At 41.7% G+C, this 11,170-nt stretch overlaps 2 protein-coding genes across 3 annotated transcripts; both read right to left on the reverse strand.

The window, feature by feature from the left end:
* Positions 1–157: 157 nt before the first annotated feature.
* Positions 158–3,941, reverse strand: LOC103704161 (protein FIZZY-RELATED 3). Of its 2 annotated transcripts, XM_008787348.6 has the most exons (10): positions 3,335–3,941; positions 3,062–3,184; positions 2,731–2,835; positions 1,936–2,115; positions 1,764–1,826; positions 1,462–1,656; positions 1,281–1,382; positions 804–866; positions 614–682; positions 158–497 (listed from the first exon to the last, which is right to left on the reverse strand). In XM_008787348.6, the coding sequence occupies exons 1-10, from the start codon at positions 3,782–3,784 to the stop codon at positions 447–449; spliced, it is 1,401 nt and encodes a 466-aa protein (XP_008785570.4). In that variant the 5' UTR covers positions 3,785–3,941; the 3' UTR covers positions 158–446. The 2 variants fall into 2 exon arrangements, with proteins under 2 accessions (XP_008785570.4, XP_038980976.3); XM_039125048.3 differs by lacking the exon at positions 3,062–3,184 and having other exon boundaries at positions 3,335–3,940.
* Positions 3,942–7,101: 3,160 nt separating this feature from the next.
* On the reverse strand, positions 7,102–9,719 carry LOC103704194 (putative WRKY transcription factor 49). The gene is made up of 3 exons (XM_008787382.4): positions 9,393–9,719; positions 9,139–9,282; positions 7,102–7,915 (listed from the first exon to the last, which is right to left on the reverse strand). The coding sequence occupies exons 1-3, from the start codon at positions 9,638–9,640 to the stop codon at positions 7,351–7,353; spliced, it is 957 nt and encodes a 318-aa protein (XP_008785604.4). The 5' UTR covers positions 9,641–9,719; the 3' UTR covers positions 7,102–7,350.
* Positions 9,720–11,170: the final 1,451 nt, after the last annotated feature.

The raw sequence follows: 11,170 nt of genomic DNA on the forward strand, positions 1-11,170 counted from the left end.
TACTAAAAACCTTGGAGAGCTGTTGAGAGAACCTAATGCTGCTTTGAGACTAATATAAATTTGCCATTGCAATAATTTCTCGGAGTCATCTGAGGAAGCTTGACAACAACCAGGTCGTGGCAGTAAATTCACTTTCACAACTGTAATAACATTTGGTAATGAAAATAACAAGGCTGTAATAAAGCCACACAGCAGGTGAGAAAACACCAGCACTTGCTTACAGAAGACAATTCTGAAAAGAACAAGGTTTTTTTACCAAAAAAAAAAAAGAACAAGGTTTCATTTGGTTTTCCTTCTCTGAGACCTTCACATATAATCTCTTTAACATTTTTCTGATTAGACCATTTTATAAAACAATGGTTAGCATAAGCCTAGTTTAATGCAAAGAATGTTTGTGAATCAATTTGGGTTTATCCGAGGATTAGACTTGTACTAAAGAATGATGGTCATCTGATGTGGGTCCGCCCCAAGGACCAAACTCCAGAGTCACGTACAACCTGGGAATGATGCACCTTGTTAGTATGGATCATATCATTTCCAATAGCCTAAATTCACTGGGCTGAGCAACGCCTCATTCCAAGACGACTTGAGATTTGTATAAAGGAATGCTTACTGGTGTTTTTGCAGATGGAAAGACGTTCCAAAATCTTAGTGTCTCATCACCAGCTCCAGTGACTATAGTCTGAAAGGTAAGCTCAACAGAACATATAATGCGTTAAATCGATGAAACATTAGTGATTGATGTGAATGTATTGGCATGCTCATATGCTTGCATTCACCAACTAGGGAGAGTGGATGGATACCTGCCCATCAGGTGAAGTAGCAAGGTAGAGTACCCTGAGAGTGTGACCAGTTAGAGTAGCTACCTGTTGGTTTCATTGAGATCAGTTCAACTTTAAAAAATAAATAAATATGATTTTGCAATCCAATAAAAATATAGAAATGGGGTTAAATTTTCCAATGCCATAAAAGATTGGCGGATCCCGGCGAGAATGAAGGAAAATACTGTAAGAATACAACAGTAGCATCATCATGGGAGGAAATATAAAGGAGCGTTCATACATGTTCAGAAAGATCATTGAATAGAAGACAAAAACTTGGTGAAATTTATGAGTAAGGTTTTATAGAAGTCCTTGTTGCTGAACGCAGCAGTCGATGAAATTTTGGTTGTTGTTATGTTGTTTTCGAGCATTCTTTTACATTAGTGGACCAACTCCACATCATGCTGCCCCCCATAATTACTGTAAGCGAACTTAGATTTAAATGTAAACGAAGCATACCTTCCCCAAAGACGGATATTTCCATATCATTATTTGGTTCTGGGAATACCCATGAGTGCTGACTAATTCGTTGACATTCTTACACCAAGCTAGATTGCAAACCTGCAAATTTCCAAATGTTAGATCCGGTCTTCAACATACAAAGTTCTCAATAACAAATCTAGATGTAAAAAGTCAGCACCTGACTTCCCGAATCCACACATTTCAGCATGTTTCTGTTTGTGGTATTCCAGAAGCGTATGCACCGATCAGCAGTTCCACCACCTGATGCGAGAAGGCCGCTCTGATGCGGCGACCAGGCAATGGCTTTAATAGCTGCTGTATGCTCTGTAAATTTTGCAACTGGCTGCTGAGAGTGCTGGTTCCATACTAATAGCTGATCCACAGCTCAAGCAGAAACCAAGGAGATCCATTTAATGAGCTTTAAGAAAAATTCAAAACAAAAAAAGGAAAGTAGATAGATGAGAATATTTAATAAGCTACCTGATTGTCATTTCCACCTGATGCTAATTCTCGGTCATCATGGGACCATTTCAATCCACAGACCTGGTAACGAAATGGAATTTTATTGAAGAAACATGTAATTAATTATAAGATTATCCTCGTTTATTGATGCGTTTTCTGCTTTGTACAAATCTGAACATGTTAACTCTACCTCGGATCTGTGGCCAACAAGCTTGCTGACATAGTCCTTTGAAACACGAATATCATGTTGAAGAATATGTTTGTCTCTACTTCCAGAAGACAGCATGCATGAACTCCATGCCAGAACTCCTGTTCTAGTCTGATGGCCGCCCATAGTTCGGATCTGTTTGCACCGAGAGCTGTCCCAAATCTGTTGGACGAAATTGAGCCATCATTTAGACGGTTACCTCCATGAGCAGAGTTTGATAGAATGCATTCTTTTAAGAATTCTAGCAATCCATTTTACAAGGATTTATTAGCACAAGGACCCAAGAACATGAGACCTGATAACGGTCCATACCATAAATCCATATATGCGCCTTTATAAAAGCAAACTCCTCCCTTATTTATATAATTCCTCGTGATGTTCTTCCACCGTAACATTAATTTACTTGTTTCTTGCCCTCACATTTTGGTGAATGTCGACAGCATATAAGAGTCAAATTCTTTTTCTTTGTAAGGAAAAGGTTGACGCTAGCTCTTTTCTTTATTGGGTTTTTAACAATTGAAATCAATATTTCCTTCCTCTATCAATCTCTGGGACTTTTCTTCTTTATTTTCGATCCATCTACTTCAAGTTTTTCAACTCAGCATTTATTTCTTTTGCTGGACATGCAGTACTACGTAGAAACAAATTGTTGAAATTTTGAATACAAATGTATTTCTTTCTCATTAGTAGGATCTTTCTAGTAAATATGTCTAAACTATTAGGACAAACTGAAACTGTCATTGAGGCAGAGAAACACAATGAGAACATTTAGCTTACCTGGACATCTCCCATATAGGTTCCAACTGCGAGATAGGATCCTTCTCTAGTCCATTGGACTGCACATACACCATCTCTGTTGCCCAAGTCGCATAGTTTAGTCACCTGAGATCAAGAACAGCAAGAAGTTTGCGACATTAATCAGTGACCCATGTTTCCAAGAATTAATTTTTTCTTTTTCCGGCGGCGCTGTCACAAAAAGATTGCAATCGGACCAGCGTAATTAAAGTAGGAATTATTTTTCTATATTTTCAGATCGTAGCATTTTAATGGGTTATTCTATCCATGAAACACGGCATCTGGAAAACTAATAGAAGGCAAGATAGAGAACCTTGCAGGTGGCCGCGTTCCATAGATAGACACAAGTGCCCAAACCAACGGCTATCACATTCTGCGAGGACCAATCAACCAGATTCAGATAAAAATCATCGTGAAGTGATGGAGCGTCCAGAACCTGCAATATGTCGAAAGATAATTATCACAAAGCCATTTTTGCTATCGATTTTCTTTTCCTTTGTAGGTTTCTTCTACTTTTTAGCGATCGTTTGTGAATTTTTGTTAAACCAGAGCTTTCTCTGAGTAGCAAAAGCAGAGTTTTGGGTACCTTATAAGCAGTCTTGGGTATTTTCCTCGGCACCTTTGGCGGCATCGAGGCTTCTGCCGATCCTCCCCCATCCTGACCTGAGATAACCGCCGACAGCGGCGAGTTGGGGGCCGAGTGATCCGTCTTGAACCGGAACAGATTCTTGCTTGGACTCATCGGCGATCCCTGGCCTGCAGGAGAGCAAGGCACTGAATCGGCTCCAAAGAGCTCGGTCCTCAGAAGCCTCGAATAAGCCTCGTTTCCCCCTTCCTTTACCGGTGAAGATTTCTCCACCAGCGCAAAGTTCTGAAGCCTCGACGCCGACCGCAGCGGTATGAAACGATCGCTGTATGTCGTCTTCGATGGCGACGGCGTCTTCGGGATCGAAGGGAAGTGGGTGGGGATTGTGTTGAGGCGCAGAGAAGATTCCATACCAGCTGGAAGATTCAGGCTTGATTTCCTTGAATCCATTTCGAGTTCTACTCTTCCCCTCCTTCGATCTTTCTCGATTTTTTTCCTTTTTTTTCCGTTGCCTCCTGTGACGACGGGCAGAGGGGCCTTGGGAGAATGGGAGGCCGCACGGATACAGAGCTAGAGCGAGTGGGAGATCCCAACTGTAGACTAGGTTTCTGTTTAAATTCTTGGCTGCGCTCCATTCACAACGGTCACTTGATTACCAAAAGGAAAGGCAAAGCGTGGGGTCCGATGGGCCGACTAGCCGTTGGAAACGTGGCAGGTTGGAATCCTAAAGGTTGGAATAGATTAAGAGCCGATCCCACGGATGGATTGAGTTGGATCGGATACAGGCTGGCCCGGGTGTAATTAGAAAGAACACTAGCCGTTGGTTCATTTCATGTGGAACCTGATGATAGGCAATGTGATAAACTCAATGGACCATTGAGAGAGACATGCTAAGATTGAGCCAGAGACCGGCCGGGCTCATGGAAGTGCATAAAGGGCTTGGTGGAAGGTACTGAGATATCTCTAAAATAAGCCATTTTCTTAAAACTTTTCAGAATGATACATATCCGGAGATCTTTGGGCAATTCTGCCCTAAAACATTAGGGAATAAATGATCTCAAAAATTGTGATCTAATTTGGATAGTTGGCTTATAGACTGTGCCTTAAAGATGGATGCAACTCCCGATATCAAACCTTGCAATCTCATGTCTAGAAGAACCTTGGAGGGTTGCAGGTTGCTTCTGGATTGGATGACCTTACAATGTGCAACCAACAAGGTTGGTCTTGTTACATGCCATTGGCTCTCTAGTTCAAGGTCAGGCCCCTCTCTTACCCAAAGTAGGAATTTGACTCAACTGATGTATAGAGCAGATGTCAGAGCTTGATCCTATATAGACGGAACAAAACTTGCTGGGAATGGTTTAAGGACATGGTGTCTTAATCCCTCACGGCGTTTCAGGGAAATTGCTGGAACTCTTATTTAGTATTCAGATTTTTTTTTTTTTGATGGAAATGGAGGTACCCTGAGGCTTCCACCAGAATTTATTAAGAGAATATGGAACTCTTTGGATTTTTTTTTTTTGGGAAATCCATTTATTCCACCATCATAGCCCTTCATTAAGTCAATAGTCCAGATAAGACACTTTCTCTTGTTCAAATTTCGTGTATCTTTGAAGCTGGGTTTTTCCCGTTACTTTCAGACTTGTGGAGGAAAAAGACTGATGGGGAAATAAAATGGAGCTACCAGTGGTGATGCGATTTGGCCCCCCTAAAGTTCGAAGAAGTTAGTAAAATACGAATTTTGGGACCAGTTGGCAATGTGCTTTTATTGTTTCAGCTGTTTTATCCTGAATTTTATTGTTTTGTTCATCAGATGAGGAAACTAAAGGCTAGCTGTTTCTTGTTTCAGGATTTAGCCATCTCGATGCCGTCAAAAGATGAATTGTTATGCACCAATAGATACTTGGAAGCAATTTCCACTGCAGTGTTTGAAAGGGAAAAGAAGAAAAAAAGAAAAAAAACGACCCTCCTAGTGAACATGATACACTAGGAGGAGATCCAAATCAAGAATTATCGACACAGACTCGAACCAGGTATGCTGATGAGCTTGGAAATGTTATAGCTGATCCATACAACATCATGAAGTACTGATGAACAAACATGTCAACTACTTATTGCACAGTGTTCCCACGTGTTAGTTGTTCAACGATCACAGTCATGAATTTACAAAGTAGGTAGGTCCATAATACCATGCATTAAACTTCTGATGCATGATACCAGAATCAAAATTTATAGAGTCATCTTTCCTAGCCTTCCACGTCGCGTGTTTGACTTGGGATGGTAGTGCAACTTGATGCAATCGTCATTAATCATGGGTGCCCTGTGGAAAGTGAGGCATCCAGTTGAAAATTAAAACAAAACAAAACATTAATGAGAGCAGGTATAATAAAAACTAACCTCCTATTAAGTTGACTCTTAGAAAGCATCACTCAACAAACAACCGCCCTCATTAATCAAGGGACCCCATTTGTTCAAGTTTATCACTGAATCTTCTTTCATGTTAATCTGATCCAATTGTGAGCATTAGCACGTAGGTTTGAGATCCAAGTGGTAGTATTAGGGCTCTTGGCCATTGCCGGCAGATATGAAGAAGGTCTTCCAATATCTTTATCACAGAATATTTCTAGGTCCTAATGCACCCAATGCCATATATCTGCCAATAAACATAATCCAGAAAGCAGAATATGTCCTCTGCTGACACCTTAAAAATTTATATTCCCTTAAATACATAATCAATTATGCAATTTACCAACCCATTGTCTGATATGTTATATATGAGACTACTCTGCCTGGTTTCAAGTTTAAGGCAGGTTCTTTACCAGATCAGATGCTAGAAATATAGAGCTAAGATTCAGGTTTGGAAACATATTTGGATTAACAAGGTTGGATAGCAGCAGGTTTAGGTATTTAGATTCTGAATCTGGATTCTCTTTTTATTTTTTTCTCTGTCATCTGATCAACTAGATACACATCAAGCCGATTTTCTAGACCTTGACCGAAATTAGGATACAAAATCTTCCCTAAAGGCCTGTTTTTATTTTGTAATATTTGGATCAAACTAGTGTAGGGCTCATGAAATTCATCTTTATACATTCAAAGAGCGAGTTATTTTCTTTTCTTTTAGAGTTGCAAGTTAGTGAGCTTTTGTCAATACTTGATCCTTGTTATTTTTTCTTTCCGTCTACACTGGACTCTGTTCACGGATTTGAATCTAAAGAAGGCTTCGATTTGCATCTCTGGAATTGACTTAGTAGGGTCTAAAGTCAGATCACTGGGATCATATCTTGAGAAGTCTCGGCGGGGTTTCAGTCCACATGAATTATTTCTTGGCAAATGATCTCAGCCAATATGTCAGTATTTATGCTCTAGTTCTAAATAGTGATTGTTCCATGCAATGCATGTGAGATAAAGCTTGTCCGGCCGTATGAGTTTTGCACGTGTGTTACTGTTAACAGAGATAGGTCCCCAACAGCGAATTGGTGTTTGACCAAAAAAAAAAAAAAAAAACAAAAAAAAACAGCGAATTGGTGTTATCTATCATTCACGTTGAGAAGCAGAAGAAGAAAATCAAGCAGAAAAAGGGAACAGTAAGATGCTGGGTCTGCAAGTTAAATGTGGTGGGAGAGCCAAATAATATTTCCAAGCCCCCCTGTTTCATTTATATCTTAATTAGAGCGTCATTTTTTCTAAGTGGAGATTGATGTATTTGGTTCTTTTTCGTTGAAAATCTTAAGAAGCCATTAGAAAGAAATAATAAAACGGTGCAATTGCTCATCTTACTTAGTATAAATCATCATGAAGGTCAAATTGGAGATCCCCATGCCATGCAAGCGTGCTGGTATCGACCATTCATGCATAACAACAGGCCGACCAACAACTCCCGCATTTAGTGTACATTACTTCGCAACCTAATTTCCTTCATGTTGGCGTTCCATGCATAGTGTGTAAGAGAAGAACTGGGCCCGACATTTCCAAGATACAGTTGCAATGGTAATCCTTCCACCAATTTGTCGCGCTCAAATCATGTTAGAAAGTATACCTGCGTCAAGATGAGCTGAGTCGGGAGGCCAAGAGTGGGATGACGGGTAGTGAAGAGAAGTCGCCTGAGAGGAAGTCTGAGGATCATATGCTGAGGTGGTAGAGTTGCAGGGCTTCCTAACCAGCAAGGGCACGATGTCTTCCAGCAGCCCTTGTGGGCACTGCGCATTGTCGTCGGCTGGTATCCCTTCTTCTCCTAGTACTCGGCTGGGTGGAGCATCTCCAAGGAGCCTTCCTTGAGGGCTCTTCTCACCAGTAATCACAAGCTGCTGCTGCTGCTGCTGCTGCGTTGTGGTTGATGCTTCCGGCTTTGTAGGTCTCACCTTTGGGTTCTCAAGATCTTGTGCCTGTTGGACCTTGGGCTTCTTGGGCACAGGAAGACTCGTCGCAGAGTTGCCTTGCCGTCGGGGAAACAAGAAATGGGAGTAGGCATAGTGGAGGTGGAGGCCTTCGTAGGTGATGATCAGCATCTCTGGATCTTCTATGGATCTCTCTACTTGCTTCTTGGCGTTGCAGCGAGGGTTGGAGCACCTGTAGTAACTCCTGTTTGGCAAACAAATTAACAAGGGCAAAATTTTTCTGTGAGCATATTTGATGATGGAAGTGAATATGGGAACATGCATGCATGACCACCACTCGGTCATTTTCCAGCTTCGCTGCCATTTCAAATTCCAAAAATACTAGTGACGTGATGGGAGCAACTTCACAACCAATTTTGGCACAGTGGCTGCTACTCCATGAAAGTTCGGCCTTGGGATTGGGACATTAAACTACCGGCAGTCTTTCGCACAAATTAACCGGCTTTATCCAATTGAAAATCTCTATCGGGTGGCTTGGAATGCTTAGGGTGATGCTTGCGTGCATGCACGCACGCACTTGTTTGCAGCCCTTAAATGGCTCGTTGCATGGCTTGGAAGTTAAGGTAGCAAACGCGACATCCTTTCTGGTTTAGACGGGAATGAAGTCGGTCCTTTTTATGCAGAGTGGTGTGGTGTCCAAAAGCCATGAGGTGGTGGACTACACCTGTTTCATGGATTACACCCCAGAACGGCTGCAAAGTATGGCAAGGGTAGCATTAATTAAAAAAGTAACGCTTTTGTCCATGTTGCACCTACTCGTACAACTTTTGTATTTCTATGAAAATTATACTCTATGCACCAATACCGCCGTGCACCATTCTAACCATCTTACATATTCTCTTTTCATAAGCTTTATTCATCATGCACTCATGTCAATGATTAGCCGACAGCAATGAATTTTTACATGTGCATACACTCCTGTGCTCCGAAATTTAGGGATATTTAGGCCCGACACCATTATATCTAAGAGCTAATCTTCTCAGGTGCTTGTGGAAAACTATGCCATGTTGGTTATACGACAGGCGGCCGCTGTGGCTTGCTAAGAGAAGGTGTTGAAATGGAAAACTTACACTTGGGGCCGGTTTTATTTTTCTACCGTTCTCATTCTCTTGAATCTCTTCATACCAAGATGGTAAAAAGGTTAAGCCAAACACGGCAACTGACTTCACCTCGAAAAAAAAAACGCAACTGATTAACTTCTTTTTGAGCAAAACGGCGGCAAGCCACCTCACCGACAACCGATTAACTTCAGCAAGGAGATTGAAAGAACTCGGGTGAAGCCAATTTGACTGAAAAGTGGGTCTGAGAGTAGAAGATTTTTGTTCGTGAAAAAAGAATACGCCTTCTGAGTCACCTCTTTCGATGGTAAACGCGGTGAAAAGATTGCTATTGGCAACAGAAATGGACCTTGGGTTTGGGTTGTTCTTGATAGATTTCTGACCATACTTCCTCCACCTATAGCCATCATCTGCGAGTCCATTCCCACAGCTCTTGATCCTCAGCGTATACTTACTCTCCATTTTACCTGACCCTCCCTCTGGGAACGAAATCCTGCAATAAAGAGAATCAGATTCAGTAATTAATAAAAGAGAACTAATGAGGCAAACTATGTTGAGAGTGAGAACAGAAGCCTCTGCAGAAGAAAAGCCTAGCGAGCATACACAGCTTGAGAACCACTGCGACCATGTTGAAAGCTCATGGACAGCGCACTCTGGATGTCTCGAATTGTAGGGCCAGAGTAGACAGATGAGATGAGCTTGTTAATGACAGATTTTTGAGAAGCAGCTTCTTGAGATTCTGGGACCTCAGGTGGGACGAAGAGGGGGGACTCGTCGTCAAGGAGCTCATGGATGAGCTCCTCTACTGACCCATCAAACCAACTGGCTTCTGATTCATCTACTTCCTCCATGAAAATTGATGAGAAATGGTGGTTTGGATAGGAGAAATAAGTGAGAGGAGGGCAGAGCTGATATAAGGAGGAAGCCGTGGAGCTCTACACTAGGTAATTCCCCGTTGAAATGGCTTGGCTTTTATAGTCTCCACATACAAAGAGTTGCCATTTTTTTAAAGGCCAATATACCCTTGTGTGGTTTCTAAATCTCTTGTGCCGTTTTTTAACGAAAACTACCCTTCTTTTTTTTCTCTCTTTTTTTTCTTTATTTTTTTTTATTTTTTTTATTTTTTTTATTTTTTTTTAACTACTAAAGCGAGCATTTCATACAACACGGGTACGAATACACCCAATCGAATCAGAAACCAAAATGTTCCGAAAAGCTCCAGGCATCCCTCCCTCCTCAGTCCATGTAGTGCCTCCTGAGTGGCTCGCTACATATACCGCCACCCAGTCAGCCACCCTGTTAGCTTTGCGATATATGTACGTGGCCTGGAATGTAACACCCTCACTCACCATCATCCAGATATCGCGGAGTAAGGGGTGAACTCCGCCAACACTGTTCGGGCCTTCTCAGATCCAACTAATAACCGTGGCCGAGTTACTCTCTAGAATGACTGAGCTCGCCTGAAGCACCCGTCTCGCGTAGCACATGTCCATCTAGGCTGCCCGTAGCTCTGCTCCAGAATTCGAGATATCAAAAATTTGACAGCCGTGCTGCCACTATACTGAAGCTTGAGCCCCTGATGAAAACTACTCCTTTATCGACAAGATTTGGCACGTCGCCTCAAATGGACCAAAGCCACCTGACCCGCGGACTGCCCAAACAAGCGGAAAGGTCAGCCACGGGACTCCCCCCGAGTGGGTGTGCGTGTGAGAGAGAGAGAGAGACTGCCGCTGGATAACGCATGCAGTCTTTCTTTTGCATGCATTAAGTCATTGTATAGTCTCTATGCGGTATAGACATTGGATCAAGACGAAGTAGATGTGATGGCTACAGGCCTGTTAGAATTAAGATGGCGGATGAAGTACAACAGCCACACTATTTTGCACTGTCCATGGGACGCATTCCTGTGACCGTTTCCACAACCTATATTGCGAGTGAATATTTGTGTCTCTTTCTCACTAAGCAACCACCACGTTAAAGAGGAACTGATCGGATCAATTAAATCCTCCCACCTAACCATGCTCATGCTTTTGCTAACCGTAATCAATTCCTTCCATCTCCCAACCAGCTTTGCCCACTGTTTTAACAAATAATTATAATAATATTTAAGCTCTCCTGCAAGTCCAATATATGCCTAGCTACCTCTTATTCCGATTATCTTCATGAAAAATAATACATATTTTATGTCTTTCGGTTTTTACATATGATAGACTTGTTAAGTCTAGTATTCATTATCAATCCTTTCATTGTAAACTTTTAGCTTAAATTGTTTGCTCAACATGGCACCGGCTCAAGTTTGCTGGCGAGTTCAAATCCTTTCTATGCTAATTATTTATTCAATTATCTCGGTTATTGTCCTATCTTATTTCAATCATGGTTAT

The sequence above is a fragment of the Phoenix dactylifera genome, chromosome 8 (assembly GCF_051530095.1).
Source record: "Phoenix dactylifera cultivar Ajwa chromosome 8, Ajwa_hap1_PhDact_Kaust_v1.1, whole genome shotgun sequence".
Lineage (NCBI taxonomy): Eukaryota > Viridiplantae > Streptophyta > Magnoliopsida > Arecales > Arecaceae > Phoenix > Phoenix dactylifera.